Source organism: Euleptes europaea, chromosome 16, assembly GCF_029931775.1.
Source record: "Euleptes europaea isolate rEulEur1 chromosome 16, rEulEur1.hap1, whole genome shotgun sequence".
In the NCBI taxonomy this organism is placed as follows: Eukaryota; Metazoa; Chordata; class Lepidosauria; order Squamata; family Sphaerodactylidae; genus Euleptes; species Euleptes europaea.
Window position 1 is genome coordinate 56,726,792 of NC_079327.1, and position 19,727 is coordinate 56,746,518.

At 47.0% G+C, this 19,727-nt stretch overlaps 1 protein-coding gene across 1 annotated transcript in view; it reads left to right on the top strand.

The window, feature by feature from the left end:
* The window catches only part of TSPAN7 (tetraspanin 7), a 161,142-nt gene that overhangs the window by 126,242 nt on the left and 15,173 nt on the right, over nt 1-19,727 (top strand). Inside the window, exons 4-6 of the mRNA XM_056861744.1 lie at nt 382-477; nt 2,644-2,799; nt 19,543-19,626. Coding sequence (XP_056717722.1) covers nt 382-477; nt 2,644-2,799; nt 19,543-19,626 — 336 coding nt within the window. The remainder of the gene's footprint in view (nt 1-381; nt 478-2,643; nt 2,800-19,542; nt 19,627-19,727) is intronic.

The window sequence follows — 19,727 nt, forward strand, 5'->3', positions numbered from 1 at the left end:
CCGCTTTGTGTGTGTAAAGTGCCGTCAAGTCACAGCCAACATATGGCAGCCCAGTAGTGTTTTCAAGGCAAGAGACTAACATAGGTGGTTAGCTGTTGCCCTCCTCTGCATAATGACCCTGGTATTCCTTGGTGGTCTCCCATCCAAGTACTAACCAGGGCTGACCTTGATTAATTGCTGAGATCTGACAAGATCAAGCTAGCCTGGGCCATCCAGGTCAAGGTGTCTGCCCCTATGCCATGGTTAAGTTCATATAGTTACTTTTTTATCATTTCCTGGAGGGGAGGGGGCAAATCTGTGCTGAGGACTTAGGCACTAAAAAGTCTGTTTTGCATATGGACATGATAAAGCTTCACCATATTGTCTAATTTTCCCTCATAGATCAAGGACACCTTCCTTAGAACATACACTGATGCCATCGTGCATTACGATGGAGTTGACGAGAAGAGCCATGCAGTGGATGATGTACAACAGAGTGTAAGTTCAGGACTGCTGGGCTGATTCATTCTTTGATTGCAATATGAGTGTTATCAATGATTCAAAAATGAATTCAGAAAGATTGTGGCCAATAATTCTATTCAGCTATTTTCCTAGTTACCATTAGTACACTCTTTCCTACCAGAATTCTTTCCACACTAGTTGTTTCCTGCAAATCTGGCCCTTTAAGTCTTCGTGGTTGGCTGGGTCCTCCACACATGCTTAGGGTGTTTCTGGCGCAGCTTCAGATAATCCATTCTTTTGCCCCCCTTTTTGTGACTGCTGTTATCCCGCGAAGTTAATGTTTCTGTGAGATCCATTTGCTGCACTGTTAGTGAGGACTTCCCTCTTCGCAGCTTTTCGCCACCGCCCCCCTTCCAGTTTCTAACAACAAACGTCTGGCAAGCCTTCCTTCCCTCCGACCCGCCCCTTCCCTGTCACAGAGGCCCCGTCTTCCCGCACCTCCTTCCCTCCCCCATTGTTTACCGGGTAGAGAACAAAAATGCTTTCCCATAATTTTTTTAATACAATGTTTCGATAAAGTTATTCCATAGTGTTGAGATTATGCTACAAACAAGGTGTATTTTTCCTGGGACGCTGTAATGGTGTAATGGTAGCGGTTGTGTGCAACTGTAAACTATACTTCATGGATGTCTTTGGAGTCCCTTCCCCCACTAATTTTGGAGAGGTGCCTCATATAAGAACGTTCTTTTCTTATCAGTGTAACATTGTAACGTTATGAGAGAACTCCAGGGAAAAGAAAAGGGGGTGGGGGTTGGGGTGGGGGGAACCACAGCATCCTCACCTTGCCAACCACCTGAAGAGAACTCCAGGGAAAAGAAGAGGGGTGGCATACGGCGAAGCCAAGCCTGTCACATTCACAGAGAGGTGGGTAGAAGGACAGCACCCACCCCAAAGCTGCGTCTTGTGATCTTGCTCCGGGGAAACCAGGCGTATGTGTAGAAAAGGACCTAACAGATCTGAGGTCCAGTTGCCTTAACCATTGCTCATCATGGGCAACTAATTATTGGTTAAGATAATCATTTGTCTGTAGGAAACTGCACAGAAGTGAAAGGCACAGTTTTGTTAAATACCCAGTTATGATTTCTTCATATATCAATGTATTCAGTGATTTAATTTTTATCCCACCCTCCAAGGTGCCCAAGGCAGTATACACATCTCTTCCCCCAAATGTTTTCACAACAATCTTGTGAGGTCTCAGAGATAGTAGCTGACCTAAGATCATACAGTGAGCTCCGTGGCAAAGTGGGGATTTGAATTCAGGCCTCCCTGTTCCTAGTCTGAATCTCTAACCACTATGCCACTCTGGCTTTTACCAGCAGTGGGTGATCCAGAGCCTTGAGCATTCCAGATGCTCAGACTGGCACATGGGGCTCTTTCCCCTTCCATGCTAAGCAAAGGAGACTCCTCTGTGTACACAAGGTAGAATTGCTTGGGTTCATCCAAAGCCCAGAGTACCCACTTTCACAGTGAGCAAATTCATTGATGTTCGCAGATGCAGTGAGGTGACTGTTTTCTATTGGATTGAAATGACAGCAATATACCTTTAGATTAAATTATAATAAGTATTCCCTAAATTGTAGAGGGGGAAAACTGTCTAAGAAGTTGGTGGTGTTCTCATATCAGTATTTTTCGACATCAGTCAAAGTGAAGGTAAAGGTATTTATTTTTCAGTTACGTTACTGCATGACTTATCCTGAACATGCTGGGAATAGCTTGGTGCCGGTCATATCCCATGTTCTCTTCCTCCTGCAGCAAAGATCAGGAGCATAAGAGCTGTTGTTATTGAGGGCCCGTGCTGCTGAACTCAGTACCTGTTCTTCTTGTATTCATCTTCTTTTCCTTCTTGTATGGTCTTTGACATCCTCAAATTTTTGATTGCAAGCTCCTCATAGCAAGGAGCCCCCTTTTTTTCTTTTTCTTTTTTGGTGCTCAGTGAAATGCCGCGCACATTGATGGTGCTACAATGATGCAAATATTTCCCAAAGTAAAGGTTTGGATTTTTTCTCCTTTTTATAGTCTTGTTTGCCATTTGTTGTTCTGCAGTGCATCATTAGCGTATCTTGGGGTGAGTCACGTAAGACATTTTCTGCTTTTTGTGACTGCTGTTTTTCTCCCTCCTCTATTCTCCTCTTGCTCTTTTAGCTGAGTTGCTGTGGTATCCAGAGCTACACCAACTGGAGCATCAGCACTTACTTCACCAACCATGGCATCCCCCCAAGCTGTTGCATGAATTCCAGTGACTGTAATATCCAGGACCTGCAAAACATGACGGTTGCCGCTACTAAAGTGAATCAAAAGGTATGGATTTACTTTCATAGCTTTCATGTCAGGGCTTTGTAAGAAGGTAAGAAATGTGCTGAAAGAAAGATGTTGTGAGGGTTCCTAACCTCCCTGTGCAAACTCCATAAAATCACTTGCTCAGACGGTCATGCAGAAACATGGAACTTTATTGGAAGCTTCAGGTTAGTATAGGCCTTACAATGGCAAAGTTGCAAGTGCTAGCAATTTCACAAAGACAGAATTATAACCCCTACAGGGAAGCAGATGTCAAATGCATGTTATGGGAATCTACGAGATAATTGTGCATGGTACAGGAACATCAAAGATCTCAGGAAGCTCGTTATTACTATCTACACACCAAGGCCATAGCTGGTGGGAGGGAGTCGGAGAGAGCAAGGGAGGAGGATGGTGGGAAGAGACATTCCAACCTGGGGCCTGCTGGACGCAGCGCCTGAACCAAAGAAAGGCAAAAGGCCTGGACTGCTTTTATGAGCCCAGGGGGTGGGGAGCACACAAAGGAAAAGCTTACAGACCCTTACATTCTGCCCCCCTTAAGGCCCCCCTCCCCCGAGTCCGGGTGGACGAGGCTTGTCAGGATAGGCAGAGTGAAACTCTCGAACCAGGCGGGGAGCCGCTACATGGGGAGCGGCCACCCATTCGTCATGGGCGGACCCCAGGTGCTTCTAGCGGATCAGATAGAACAATTTTCCTTTTTTCAGCTTAGAGTCCAATACTTTAGAAACTTCAAGATGCGATTCCCCCCCCCCCTCAACCGTAGGAATTTCGGACTTAGGGAGGGGGTGGAAGTGAGGGGCAGCGACGTACGGTTTAAGTAGGCTGATGTGGAACACCGGATGTACCCCTCGAAGAGACTTGGGGAGTTCCAACTCCACCGTGACGTCGTTGATCACTCGGGTGATGGGAAAAGGACCTACATACTTGTCACTAAGCTTTTTGCAAGGCCGAAGTGAACGTAGGTTCTTTGTGGAAAGGTAAACCTGCCCTCCCACCTTGAGTTCCCACCCCGGAGACCGATGTTTATCGGCCTGGTCTTTGTACTTGCGCTTGGCCCTTTCCAGGTTTTTCTGCAGCCAGGGCCAAGTGGTCTGCACCACCTGTACCCAATCCTGGACCTCCTGCACCCCTTCAAGTTCAGGAGTGATGGTAGGAGAACCAAAGGGCCCAAAGTCTTTTCCATAAACCACATGAAACGGACTGAAACCTGTGGAGGAATGGGGGGCATTATTATAGGCATATTCAGCAAAAGGCAGTAGGTCTACCCAGTCGTCCTGGTGGTAATTGACATAACACCTTAGATAGCATTCTACCACAGCATTGACACGTTCGGTCTGACCATCGGTCTGGGGGTGGTAGGCTGAAGAGAGTCCTTGTTCCTCCACCCCCATGACTTTTAGGAAGGCCCTCCAGAATTTGGCAACGAATTGGGCCCCTCTGTCGGAGAGGACCTTCCTCGGGATCGAATGATACTTCACCACGTGATTAAGAAACAAGTTAGCCAACTTTTGGGCCGATGGTAGCCCCGCACAAGGAACAAAGTGAACCTGTTTGGAGAATAAGTCTGTTATCACCCACAGTACAGTTTTCCCCCGACTTGGGGGCAAATCAGTGATAAAATCCATGGCGATTACTTCCCAGGGCATGGTCGGGGTCTCCAGAGGCTTTAAGAGTCCAGGAGGCTTTCCCATTCGTTTTTTGGCAGTGGCGCAAATGGGGCAGCTTCGCACGTATAACTCCACATCGGCTCTCATACCTGGCCACCAAAATTGACGCCGCAATAAATGCAAAGTCTTTACAAACCCAAAATGCCCCGCAAGTTTGGCCCCGTGGACCATTCCCAGCACTTCTTTTCGGAGTACTTCGGGGACATAAAGCCTACCCCCCTGCAACCAAAAGGAGCCCTGTCGGTCAAGATTTGCGGGGAGAACCTGCTGATCCGCCTCCCTCAGAGAAGCGTCCCGGAGCCGCTGTTGAAAAGCCTCCGGGACTCCTTTGAGGGGAGGAAAATCCTGGCGGTGGGACTGGGACCGAGTGGTTACTGCAAGTCCCGAGACTTCCCCTCTCTGTTCAGGGGTAAACAAGGAATCTACCGGTCGGTCAAAGTCATTGCGGTATTGGGGGAGCCTAGAAAGAGCATCCGCTAACGCATTGTCCTTTCCTGGCACATGTTTCAGGACAAAGCGGAATTTGGCAAAAAACTGTGCCCAACGAATCTGTTTCGCGGTGAGCTTTCTAGCCCCTTTTAAGGCCTCCAGGTTTTTGTGATCGCTGCAAACTTCAAAAGGGATCTCTGCCCCCTCCAGGAAATGCCTCCAAATGGTAAGGGCATGTTTAACAGCTGCAGCTTCCTTCTCCCAAATGGCCCAGTTGATTTCGGATTGGGAGAACTTTTTAGAAAAATAGGCACAAGGTTTCAGCTGACCGTTCTCGTCCCGTTGCAAGAGGGCCCCCCCCCCCATGGCAACGTCAGAAGCATCGACCTGGACCACAAAAGATTTTTCACAATCAGGGTGCGCGAGAACGGGTTCGGACGAGAAAAGCCGCTTGAGCGTATCGAAAGCCTGCTGGCAGTCCGAAGTCCATTGCAACCTAGCAGAGGGCAAGGCGGCTCCCGCCCCTTTCCCTTTTGTACGCAGGAGCGAAGTGAGAGGGAGCGCCACCTGGGCAAAGTTAGGGATGTAGTTTCGGTAAAAGTTAGCAAAGCCCAAAAACTGCTGCAAATGTCTGCGCGTGGGGGGGGGGGGTCCCACTCCATTACCGCCCGAACCTTCTCGGGGTCCATCTCTAAGCCTTGGTGGGAAATCACATACCCCAGAAAAGTGATGGAGGGTTGATGGAAATCACATTTAGAAACCTTAGCAAACAGTTTGTGCTCGCGCAGCCGCTGCAGCACCTCGCGCACCAGTTGTACGTGCTCCTTCATGGTTTTCGTATAAATGAGGATATCGTCCAAGAAAACCACCACCCCGCGGAACAATAAATCATGAAGTACTTCATTAATCAATTGCATGAATACACTCGGAGCCCCCAAAAGTCCGAACGGCATCACTAAATACTCAAACATTCCAAAACAACTTGAGAAGGCAGTCTTTGGTTCGTCCCCTTCTCGTATGTGGACACGGTGGTAAGCCTCCACCAAATCCAATTTGGTGAAGATTCGGCCCTCCTTCAATTGTGCGAGAAGGTCTGGAATGAGAGGGAGGGGGTATGCATTAGACTGAGTGACAGCATTCAGTCTACGGTAATCAATACACAGTCTTAAGTCTCCCATCTTTTTCTTGACAAAGAAGGCGGGGGCCGAGTATGGTGCCTTTGACGGGCGGATAAAGCCCCGCGCCAAATTGGTGTCCAAATATTCTCGCAACACTGCCTTTTCATTAGGACTCATGGGGTAGACCTTCCCTTTGGATAATTTGCCATCCCCCACTATTTCAATAGCACAGTCCGTCTCCCGGTGGGGGGGCAATTTGTCGCATTCCCGCACATCAAACACATCGGCAAACTGGGAATACTCGCTGGGGAGCTGGGGCAGGGAAGCTTTGATAGAAGGGGCCCCCACGAGGGCGGCTGCGGGAGTTGTCCAGCGAGTTGGCAGCAATCTTACCCTTGTGTGACAGGGTTCTAGAACATTTGTTTCTCAAATAACCACAACGACTGAATCACCAGTGATTTCTAAACTCGCTTCTCGTGCCTGCAGCTCTCACCTTGGCAGAGGACTTGTCTCCATGGAGAGTGAGCTGTTAGCACTGGAGAGACTCAGAGAACTTTGATACTTACTTCAGTCAACAGGTCTACCTTAATTCATTCTCTTCCCCATTTTGCAACTTGTCTCCTGAAATACCATGTCATGTTCTGGATGCAAACAACTTCCCTGAACTGAGAAAATAGGGATGATTGACTTAAACTCCATGCTTCATTAGGTATGTTGACTGCACCCATTATAATTCTATTGGAGTCACAGCACTGCAGGCAGAACACAGCAGAAAACTGACCCCGAGCCAAAGGGGATTGCAATAGCCATGATGACTTAGCTAGACAAACGGGATAAATAAACATGTTGAAACAGATGGCTCGATGGTTTAGAGCAGTGATTCCCAACCAGGGGTACGCATCCCCCCAGGGGAACATACCAGGACATTTAGGGGGTACGTGAAAAAAATTGAGTAACGGCTGAAAAGGGCACATATGCTGTAGAAGAATGGGTTAGAGGAGGCAACTACAGCAGGTCCTGGTGCGCTGTGGGATGGCGTGCGGCAGTGTCGAAGGAGGAGCGACAAAGGGAGAGCCCAAGTAAGCTTTCTTTCGCCTGGTACCCATCGAGGGGTGGAGTGGAGGAGCCTGCTGCTGGCACTGCTCCTTGGGCTCTGAGGAGGAGATTTGCGGGTGCCCTGGTTGGCTGGCTGCGAGTGGAGGTGCAAGGGCGCCTGTGCGAGCCTGCCAAGGGCCTGTTGGGGTGCTTTGTGACTGCAGCAAGCGCACATGCCGGATCTACAGCCTGCTGTTGCTGCTGCTGTCGTTGCTGCTGCTACTGGCCAAGAAGCGTGCTCTGTTCGCAGTGTGGCTTTCTTTAGGTAAGACATCTGCATGCCGGCCGCTCTGCTGCCTCAGGTTCTCACCTGGTCCCGCCACCAATCATCGTTGCTGCCCTTCTCTCCAAAAGGCCACGCTCTGCTTCCTCCGTCACTCCCCGGGAGCTGCAACAGACTCTTGGCCCAGGTGGCTGGGGATGGTTCCTGCTTCTCTGGCCCCGCCCCCACCCCCCCTTTCTGGGCTTGGGGGTGCATTCTGGGTGTTGTGAAACGTTTCCCTGTTTTTAAAAAAATAAAAGCAGCCCAGTGCAGGTTATATACTGGGGGAGGGGGGATAGTCGAGAGGCTGTGCTCTTCTTGCTAGCTGGAGGAAAAGGATTGGGTTGCCGGTTCCAAAGAACAGAAATGGGCCTTCCCTTGAGTGAGTTTCTGTTCCCAGGGGTAGCAAAGGGGGCCATGCTTTGTCAAGTCATAAAATACCCAGGATGTGGAATTTCCCCCTTCTATCATGGGCCCTGCCTTGGAAGGTGAGGACTCGGAGGACTCTGAAGCTGAAGTGGAGGAACAGGTTGCCTCTGGGCCTTCAGTACCTCCATTGCAGTCAGTAGCACAGGAGCCTGAAACAACTCAGCAGGAACCACAGCTAGGCAGAGAGATGGAACAAGGGCAGACAGAAGCTACTCTTCCCCCAACCCCTGCAGCAGAAGCTGAGAATGGCAGCCCTCCAAGCTCACCTGAACCTGATAGGCATATCAGGACTCGGCAGCGTGTGGTTTTGCAGGGTAAAAGGAGGAGTGCTCGCTTGGAGAGGCTAAACAGACAGAGAACTGGTGCTGAGTCTTTTCAGGATGAAGCCTAGCTTGGAAGTGCACTGACTGATAAAGGCAGTGCAGGCATGCTTTCACTTTGCGGAAGCAACCGTGCAGTTTCTCTGTGTTCCTGCTACTGCCTCTGATTACTCTTTCCGGCCGTTGACTCCTGCCTGCTTTGACGACGCCTCTGACTTCTGACCCTGGTAGATAGCATAATCTTTGTCGCCTGCTCCGAAAGGGGCTAAATACCTCCCGCACATCTGAGGACTGCGGGCACCGCCCAGCCCTTGGCCTACGCCGGCACACCTTCTTTTTCCCCTCTACTTCTTGGGGACTTGTTTGTTTATTTGTAGGGGGGAATGTGGGGGGGGAGAAATGAGGCAGCAAAGGTGTGGTGTCCTACTCCTCCCCTGGCACTGCTGACAAATAGGAAGCAGGGCTGGGCTTGTTTTGATACCGCCACGGTGTTTTTTTCAGAGCATCTTTGGACACTTGGTAGCCCTTCCCTCCTCCATTCTGGTGGAGGGTGCGTTTTCTTCATATTCAGCTTCTGCATTAGATTTGGAGTTTGTAGCTGTAAATGTATACACGCTGACTGGTCACCTTATTATTCCATTGATTTTTAATCCCATTATTGGGCTATTTATTTATAGTTTGAAGTAACAGCAACTATATTAATTACAAACATTTTGGTAATATGAAGGGTCCAATTTATGGAAATGGGCTGCCCAGGGGGACACAAGTGAAAAATGGTTGGGAACCCCTGGTTTAGAGCAACTCCTGGTTTGTGCAGTGTATGAAAAAAAAACTCTGGCAATAAGTTTTAGAAAAATATTTTCATATTGGAACAGAAATCCTTCAGTATTATGCTTCTTTGCTAAATTGTATAGAAAGGCAATGATTTGTTTATTATTTAACAAGTGGAGAACTGTGAGAAACTCACAGGAAAATTACACTGCGGGCTGCTTTCTCCTCTGGCTTCTGACTCCTGCTGGTTTATTACTTCACTTGTTACAGAAGAGCAAAAGGGGGTTTTGTGTGTTTTTTTCCCTTTGCAGTGACAGATGTACTTTTTCCTGGGGGAGAGAGAAGGTGGATCAGAAAGGTGCTTAGTAATTTAGAGGTGGGTGAAGAGAATTTGAAATCTTTGTAAGCTTGGCCAGTCCCAGCCCTAGAGAAAAGAGGCAGCAATTGGAGAGAGAGAGGAAAAGCTGAAGCTGAATCCTCTCCCTCTCCAGTAGGTCAGATTTGCCTCAGCTCCATGGTGAAGAAAAAGAGATCTCTCTGACCCAAAATAACTGTACAATGGTGTAAGCAGTCAGACCCCTCCTCCCACTGAGGGGTGCTACAAAGGCCGAGAGCCATGGACTGGCATAAGAGCAAGACACTGCTCCCAACAAAATAATAATAATAATAATAATAGTTTATTTGCAGCATTAAGCCAGATAAAACAAAAATAGTAATACAAACGTTGAATTTACATTCCTAATCTAAAACAGCCACTTTGCACATTCCAGTTAATTCATGGAGATTACTCTAAAATGTTGCATCTTCATGCAATATTTTGCCACCTGAGATGTAATTAAAGGATTATCTCCCATCAGACACACATTAGTCCATTCCACCTCTCTACCAACACTCGTTTTCTTTATCAGGGTACAGTGATCTTGGTCCGAAGTGTCGTATAGAAGTTACGTCTGAAAAGGACATGATCGGTAGATTCCAGATCCCCAGACTTCCAAAGCTCCTGACAAAATTTTAAGCCTCTCAGAGGGTTTTGGGATCCATCTTGTTTGTCAAGCCTGTGCAGGAAGATGGTTGGCTGCTGAACTTTTCCCCTGGCCCTTAAGGTGTGCCTGGCTTGACAGTGGGGCTAGCTAATCCCCATTATGTCATCATAAGGTGATTTAATTAGTGCTCTGAGCAGATCATGACTTACCCTATCTGCACCCATCCTAGCAATCCATGGGTATTCAGGGGAACAGCCCAGGGGTCATTCTCTTGGGTCCTGACAACTCATCAAGCCTCTCCTATCTTTTTGTTGGAACCCCAGAAAAGCAATCTTTTTTTGTCTCTGGCTTTCCTACCAGCTTACCTCATACTGCCTCAGGACCCATTTTGGGGTCCTTTGGCCGTTCGTAGTGTGTGTGTGTATTATGGATTCATACGCGCACCTCCACTTGCATATGGGCTCTTTCCTTTTACTCCTAGAAATACAGGTCGTTTTCCTCCTCAGCGCTGCTTTCCCTGGACATCCCTTCAAGACTGGGATCACCCATCCCTGAAACCCTATCCAACTTCCCCTTTTTCTATTAGTCAGATCTTGTATGCTTCATTGCTTGAAATATATTTCTTGTTTTTATTAATTAATTTTTAATAAAGCCAATTTTAATTATACAACCGTCTGCTCACCGTCTGGACTGGGTTCGATTCCCCACTCCTCCATATGAGTGGCGGAGGCTAATCTGGTGAACTGGATTTGTTTCCCCACTCCTACACACAAAGCCAGCTGGGTGACCTTGGGCAAGTCATGCTCTCTCAGCCTCACCTACCTCACAGGGTGTCTGTTGTGGGGAGGGGAAGGGAAAGTGCTTGTAAGCCGGTTTGATTCTGGCTTGAGTGGTAGAGAAAGTCGGCATATAAAAACCAGCTCTTCTTCTTCCTTTTCTTCTTATTTGAGAGTTTTTCACCCAGGACAATCTTGGCATACCTAGATAATTCACAGTGGGTAGCCGTGTTAGTCTGTTTGCAGTAGTCAAAAAGGGCAAGAGTCCAGTAGCACCTTAAAAGTGCTACTTTAAGGTGCTACTGGACTCTTGCCCTTTTTGACTTTGGCATACCTAGGTTATCGATCCCAGTTACCCCCTCTCACTCTCTATCTCCAGCTAATCCCACCTCCAACTAATGTGGAGACCACTTGCTTAGGGTAACAATGGATAGAATGGGCTGGGGGAGAATCAAATATGGGGAGAGCCAAATATATAATCAGTGAGGGTAACATTACCTTTATGTTGACTGTGTAAGTGCAGATGATGTTTCTCCATTTGAGAGGGATTTTACACACACACACACACATTTTTTAAACTTTTAGAATTTTTCTGCAAACCTGGGGAGGCTTCAAAAAAATGTCTCTTGTCTGAATCTGGCCCCATTCTCTGAGTTTTTTGATCAACACTGCAGCCAGGTTCAGAATTATTCTATTTTTATTTAAAACATTTCTATACTGCCTTTCAACCCAGTTCAGAGTTTCTAAGGCAGTAAACATGAAAACAGTTTGAACATGAAAACATTAAAATGTTTAAAATACAAATATATAAAAATATTTGAAGCAATGGGATGAAATATGTCAGGTTCTCCAGCCAACCTGGGCAATTCCCACAAAATCACTCACTCAGACTGTCAGGTCAGAAGCAGGTACAAATTGTGGCTCCCCGTCGGAATTTATCTTATGTGGGAATGAATGATATTTCATCACGTGTGTAACGAACATGCATGCCAACTTTTGGGCAGAAGGCAAACCTGAACAAGGGACAAAATGGACTTGCTTGGAAAATAAGTCCGTTATCACCCACAATACTGTTTTCCCCCGACTGGGAGGAAGGTCTGTAATAAAGTCCATTGCAATGACTTCCCAGGGAACAGATGGAACTTCCAAAGGTTTGAGGAGTCCCGGGAGTTTCCCCATGAGTCTTTGAGGTTGCGCAGGTGGGATAGCTATGCACAAACAGATCCACATCCGCCCTCATCCCCAGCCACCAAAACTGACGCTGCAGCAAATGCAAAGATTTGACAAACCCAAAGTGTCCTGCTGTTTTAGCTCCATGAACCATCTCCAATGCGTCCTTCCTAACAGTTTCAGGTACATAGAGTTGTGTGCCATGGAACCACAGGTCCCCTTGGCGAATGAGGGCTTGGGGGAGGGTCTGGTCCCTTTCCTCCTGGAGTGCGGCTTCGCGCAGTTTCACCCGGAAAGCCTCCGGGAGCCCGCTGGTCACGGTGGAATCTTTTGCCCGGCTTTGAGCCCGGGTAGTCACAGCCAACCCCGAAACCTCCCCCCGCTGCTCAGGGGTAAAGAGGGAATCCACCGGACGATCGATTTGACCACGGTACTGGGGAAGCTGGGACAACTCATCAGCCAATGAATTGTCTTTCCCTGGTACATGTTTTAGAACGAACCGAAACTTAGCAAAGAATTGCGCCCAACGAACTTGCTTTGCTGACAGCTTTCTAGAGCCTTTAAGCGCCTCTAGGTTTTTATGGTCAGTCCAGACCTCAAAGGGCACCTCAACCCTTTCCAGGAAATTGTGAGAGCGTGTTTCACAGCGGCCGCCTCTTTTTCCCAAATAGCCCAGTTAATTTCGGCTTGTGAAAACTTCTTTGAGAAATAAGCGCACAGCTTTAAACGGCCACTCTCATCCCTTTGCAAAAGGGCCCCCCCATAGCAACATCAGAAGCGTCCACTTGTACAATAAACGGTTTTTCACAGTCTGGATGCTGTAGCACTGGCTCTGACGTGAACAACTGTTTGAGCGTATCAAACGCTCGTTGGCATTCAGGAGACCACTGAAGCCGGGCGGACGGCAAAGTGGCTGCGGGCCCTTTCCCTTTCGTTCGTAGCAGGGAGGTGAGGGGCAAAGCTACATGGACAAAATCATGAATGAAATTCCAATAAAAATTAGCAAACCCGAGAAATTGCTGTAACTGCTTATGTGTAGTGGGGGCTTCCCACTCCACTACTGCCCGAACCTTTTCGGGATCCATCTCAAGCCCTTGTTGTGACACAATATAACCCAAAAAGGTTATAGATGGCTGATGGAAATCGCACTTGGACACCTTCGCATAGTTTATGAGCGAGCAACCATTTTAAAACTTCTTTGACTAGAGCCACGTGTTCGTCCATAGTTTTCGTGTAAATTAAAATGTCATCCAAATAAACAATTACTCCTCGGAAAACAAATCATGTAACACCTCATTAATCATTTGCATGAACACACTAGGAGCCCCCGTCCATCCTAATGGCATTACTAAGTACTCAAACATTCCAAGCAACTAGAGAAGGCAGTTTTATGTTCGTCCCCTTCCCTAATCCTGATGCGATGGTAAGCTTCCACCAAGTCCAGTTTAGTAAAAATCCGGCCTTCCTTCAATTGAGCGAGCAGGTCTGGAATGAGAGGAAGGGGGTAAGCGTTAGACTGCGTGACCGCATTGAGTCTGCGGAAATCAATACAGAGTCATAAATCGCCAGTCTTTTTCTTCACAAAGAAAGCGGGCGCTGAGTAAGGTGCTTTGGAAGGGCGGATGAACCCCCTTGCCAAATTAGTGTCCAAATAGTCCCTCAATACAGCCTTTTCCTTAGGACTCATAGGGTAAAATTTTCCTTTTGAAAGGTTGCCTTCCCCCACCACTTCAATAGCGCAGTCAGTATCCCAGTGGGGGGGGTAACTCATCGCATTCACGAACATCGAATACATCGGCAAACTGAATGTATTCTTTAGAAAGCTGAGGCAGCGGGGGTTTTACTGACGGCTGCTCAAGCAATGCAGCCGCTTGCTCTCTGAAGACCATCTCTCGTCTATGCCGGTCACACTGAGCTTGTGAGAAAGTTAGAGTGCATTCTTTCCAATCTATGATGGGACTGTGACCCAGCAGCCAGTTCATGCCCAAAACAACAGGGGCTTGTATGGGAGCTATTGTAAAGTGGAGTTGTTCCCAGTGTTCTCCCACTCCCAAGGCGACCCGTGCCGTCCTATGGGTAACCGGGCCGCCTCTAAAGTCACTACCATCCATCTGGGAGAATTTAACGGGCTCGGGTAATTTGACTCGTTTCACCCTTAACGCCCGGGCTGTCTCTTCGTTCATTAAGGTCCGAGCACAGCCTGAATCGACTAGTGCTGCCACTTGCAACATCGGCCCCCCTCCGGGTAACACAAGGGTGACTTCAACGTACACATTGTCCTCCTGCTCGCTTACCATTACTGGAGCTCCCTGCTCACGGTCCGGGACGGTCTGCCGAGGAGCCCCCGTTACGGCAGACCGGCGGCGTTTTTTGCCGACAGGACCCACTCCTCCCCATCACTGGAGGAGGGGGAATCCAGATTTGTAATCCTCGGCTCCAGTGAGCCGGATGCAGGATTTGTAATCCACGGCCCCGATGGGCCGGTAGCTTTCAGCTGGTCCTGGTCCAATTGTACCTGAAGGGCCGAGGACATACTCCGTCTCCCTGGCAAGCCGCTCCGGTGACGGGACTGTCCCTCAGAGCGTGCTCTCTCTGTTTCCCCGGTCGACTGCTGCGAAGAATCTGGCTTCTCCACTCGGGAAGGACAACGGGTGGCAAAATGTCCCAAACCCTCGTGAACTAGACAAGCCCCACTCTCAAAGTGTTTACGGCATTCTGCCACAGATTGCCCCCCTCCCTGGAAGGGCCGAGAGTCCTTAAAAGTCCCTGGCTTGTCTCCAAGGGGTTTGGCATCCCGAGCTGTCTGCTGTTTGGAGATTTGCAGTAGTTGTCTATGGTTTTCGATATCGGCCGCATGCCGTACCCATCCCTCCACATCTGGAGATTTCCTTGCATAAAGGCCCAGTGCTGTAAGTCTGGGTTGAGTCCCTCACGGAAATACTGCACCCGGGTGGCCTCGCTCCAATCCAGGATCTTACTTGAGAGCAATTGGAATTCGCTTGCATATTGCACCACTGGCTTAGTCCCTTGGCGCAGTTGCAGTAAAGTCATCCAGACTCCTCAATACACGGGAGCGTAGTTCATACTGCTGTACCATCCACGCCGCAGCCTCTCCTTGCAGCATCGATGCGACGTACTGAACTCGGCTTTTGTCCGAGGTGAAAGTTTCCCCCTGCTCCCGCATAAACACATCTACATGGATCAGAAAATAAGACAACAGGTCACTTGACCCATCGAAAGTCATCTTCAATTCCCGCCGGTGTGGCGGGACCGGAACAGGGTGATCCCCCGGTGGCGGCAGGGGTAACACAGGCTGTCCTGTCCCCACGGGCTGCTGTGGCTGCGGCGGCCTCCGCCGCAGGTCATCCAATTTCCGCGCCATGTCCTGCATCAAAGTATACATGGCCTCCATCTGCTCCGTCATCTCCTGTCTCTCAAACTGCAGGTGCCGACATTCTTCTTACCACTCGTGCCGTAAGAGGGATTCCCGTTGGGCCGCATCACCATCAAACTCCTCCAAACCAGAGACCGCCGGCTTCCTCCGCATGGTGGTGACCCCTGACAGGGCCCAAGAGCGGGAAGAGTCCAGCCAAGTACTGAGACGGGACACTCACGGTTTGGCACCCGCGCCCGCCCCGTCCGGCTTCTCTCCCGCCGGTTTCTCTTTGGGGTCAGGATCGGGCTCACTTGGTGTCGTCTTGTCCTCCTCTTTCTTGTCATCTCCGTCCCCCGCCATAGCCATTCGAGCGTTCGAATGGGAGCGGGGTGCAGGGCAAGAGGATTAGCAGCTTAATGTCAGGTTCTCCAGCCAACCTGGGCAATTCCCACAAAGTCACTCGCTCAGACTGTCAGGTCAGAAGCAGGTAAACTTTATTGTAGAAGCAACAGGTACAGCTAAGGTAACGTGCAGGTTCAAAGCTGCTAATGACGAGCCCAACTACAGTGTCTAACTTAAAGCATGATTATATCACAGGTGCAGTTACAAACAGGCCTGGGAAAGGAATAGATAATGGTGCCTGGCAGGAAAGGAGGGAGGAGCAACCCAAACACAGTACGGCTCGTTAGCCGCTCAAGGCCAAGGTGAAAGGCGGGGGGATTAGGGATTGGGAACAGCAAAGCAAAAATGCAAACACTGGCCTAACTCATGTCAAGAGCCTGACCGCTTGTACAGGCCAGCCGAAGCATGGCTAGTAAAGGAATCAGGAAACCTTCAGTGAAGAATCAAAAGACAACCTCTGACAAAATATATCTAAACACATAAACACAAATAGGGAGGAGGCTGATAAGAGTTAGTGAGAGAAGAAGTCCAAGCAAAAGAGAAAAAAAGTCTTTACCTGCTGGCAAAAATCAATAATAGATGGAAACAGACAAATCTCTCTGGAGAGGAAATTCCAACGTTTCGGTGCCACGGCTGAGAAGGCCCTTCCTCAGGTTGCCACCTGTCTAACCTCAGACAGTGGGGGCACCCAAAGCAGGGCCTCTGAAGATGACTGGAGTGATAGGGTAGGTTAATGATGTCTCATAAAGCATAGAATATTGAAGCCTGTCTAGCCCACATCGAAGAATGTGATGTAATACATCTAGTGAGGTTTCTAGCCATGTTGTTTACCCTTTCCGCTATTGCTCCATTCAAACATTAGAATAAACTGGGGTTTGTGCAATGAACTCTGTTTTTTCTCTCAGATACAATAACAGATTCTGGTTTGTATCTAAGTTTGTCTACTTCTTACCTCATTTTTGCCTCCCAGCAGGAGGAGCACCTTCCCTGGCCTTCTTTGCAGCTAGAAGGTTGCAAGGGGGCAGTGCTAACCAGAAAACTGTGGCATGTAAATTCATGCATCACAACAAGCCACAATTTATTAATACTGTCATTAACAAACCAACTATAAACCTTAACTTGAATTCCTGGTTTGGTGCCAGTCAGCCTATGTGGATTGTTGGACCATCTGGATTCAGATTAAGCTTTGGTCAAACCACAGTTTTATAAAACACTTTACCATAATAAGAACATAAGAAAGGCCCTGCTGGATCAGACCCAGGCCCATCAAGTCCAGCAGTCTGTTCACACAGTGGCCAATGAGGTGCCTCTAGGAAGCCACAAACAAGACGACGGCAGCAGCACCATCCTGCCTGTGTTCCACCGCACCCAAGATAATAGGCCTGCTCCTCTGATACTAGAGAGAATATGTATGCAGCATGACTAGTATAATGTCTGAGTGGAGCCTGTAACTGTAATACATTTTTTTATGCCAAATAAAAGAAAAAATATGGGGTGGGGGGAATTGTCCTTGATTTGAAGGAGAATCCTTTCGATGGTAAATAACCCAAAAACAAGTGGAGTGCTATAATGATAAAAAGTGGTATTAGCTACTGTTCTGCCTTGGGATAAAGCTATCTAAACATTATGTCTTAATGGATATGCTAGAAATGCCCAACCCCTAACAAACAGATTATATCAGGAATGGTCCAATCTCTGTTTTCTCCATCCCTCATCCATTTTTTTGTTAGATTGTGGGAGGGTGGATTCCCACAACAAAACTGAGGAGTTCAAGGATTGACAACAAATGCTAGAAAGACAGGAGTCGAAACAGGCAATATTAATAGGGGTAAATGGAAAGCCAGTTTGTTGTCATCTATAGCCACAGTTTGGCTGTAGGCTGATAGTAGCATACCACTGTCATCCACTTTAGAGCCTCCACCAAGAGAGACCACTGAAGAATCTACTCACCCCTCTTTCCTCACCCTTATCCAGATCACTCTATGTTTGATTATTATGAGGTTCACCAAAGACTTGAGGTGCTCCTTCAAATTACCTGTCCTCCTGATATAGTTTCCAAAGGTCTGATGCCGTAGGAAAAGACTGGAGGATAAAGGTTACTTTAATGCAGGTGTGTTGGGCTGAAGTGATCTGAAGAGTACAATTCAACCATGTGAGCTTTTGCTGTTTGGTGGCTCTGTTCTGTATATTATATATGCTTTACTCGTCAAGCAGAGCAAAGAAATTTAATCAGCACTAATATACCGATTCCCATCTTCAGAATGCATTACAAGCAAGTTTTGATGAGTGGATTTTTTCTAAAATATTAATAAACGAATATTTGTCTACTGTGAAAATAGGGCACTAGGGTATTAATTAGCAAATTTTCTCCTTAGTTGAGACATTTTTGTTAGGTAAATTTGTTGGTAATTTTCAACTAACCCTTGTGAGGCTATTAAACAGACGTATAGTAATTAAACAGGGTTATGAAACAGAATACAAGTATTACTGAATTAGGATGAAGTTGAAAAAACATCTGTGACAAAGTAGGTTGAGAGGTCTTAGAATAGCATGATGTTTATTAAGGAATAATTTTGGCTCAGTTTTGTTTTCAACATTCAAGCCACAACACTAGAGAATATGACCTTCATCCTCATGGTCCCATGGAAGTTACATGCTCAAATCAAGACTGAATTTCTCTTTAGCCCCCTCAGGCTTAAGATTCTGTGTTGACAAATTAGGATATAAAATTAGGTATAAGGATATCAATCAATCCTTAATTCTGGGACATTTACTATGTGTTAAGATCAAGGGAAAGAAATTACACGAGTGGTGACTACTCTAGCTAGAGAAATATGTAGTTCCTTGACCATCAGTTATAATAACCACCAGTTATCATAAGCACCAGCAGTATTTTAAGCCTTAGATGAGACACAGTGTGTTACTTTTTGGACCAGACAAAACTCAGAGATTCTGGACTTCAATTTGACATCTATGAATTTAGACTGGAGTGAACTCGCATAGGATTACACTATCAAACAACCATAGTGTTTGGGCTCTAGCAATGGTGGAGCTTTGGAGGAGCCTTCCGCAAGTGGTAAAAGAGGTTATTTTATTGGCACAGGGTTGCTTGCACTGGAGGAAAGTTCTGCCACAAATGGAACAACATCTTAGGTATAAAAAAAAGGTACAAAAAACCAAAGACCACAAAACATACACGTATTTAACAGCTGTTGGAAGATGCTAAGCCAATTATACAGCTTGGTTACTGTTGTCAAGGGGTTATAAGATTGTGTTCAATCAAAATCTATCAGTTAGAATCAAAAATCATTCTCAGTTTCAAGCTCAGCATAGTAATGCAGTAACATCTAGTAAGTCATCAATGAAGCAAAAGACAACACCTTGTACCTCATCCCCAAAAATGCTGTATCATAATCTTTTGTGTGGTGCTGATGGGTTGATAAGCCTGATTGTTAGAAGTACCAGTATTCACATTAGTACTCTAAAACAGCAATCCTAATCAGGTCTACTCAATATCCTAATCAGATCTATTAAATGGGACTTATTCCTAGGAAAGTGTTCTTAGGATTGCATGGCAACATGCCTCCTTACCACATATCTGTGGCATAATTGTTCTAAATAATTCTAAGTAATCTTCCATTAATCTCAGTGTGTATTCTTTGTTGTACTATATCTTTCTTGTACTGCACTTGTGCTTACTTTGTTAAAGTACACACTTTCAGGTTTTTTTTAAAAAAGTGTTTTTAACTCACATTTTAATAGCACTGTATAATTCAAAATGTATAAAGTTATTCAGTAATTCCACCTCCATAATTTCAATAAATATACTCTCCCCCTGAATAATTCATGTTGTTGACATTAATGCCTGTCTTTAGTTGAATGAAAGTTAAAATCAAAGGTAATTGAATGTGCATTCCAAAAGTAATTGGCTGCCTTTTTTTTTTCCAGGGCTGTTATGATTTGGTGACCAGTTTTATGGAGACTAATATGGGGATCATAGCTGGAGTGGCTTTTGGAATTGCATTCTCACAGGTATACAGTTTTGGTGCTTTGAAGGCAAGGGGTGTGTTTGTTTATTTCTTCAGCTTCAGGAAAGGATTAGGGTCAGGGTCAAGCCTCTGACTGCTCATTAA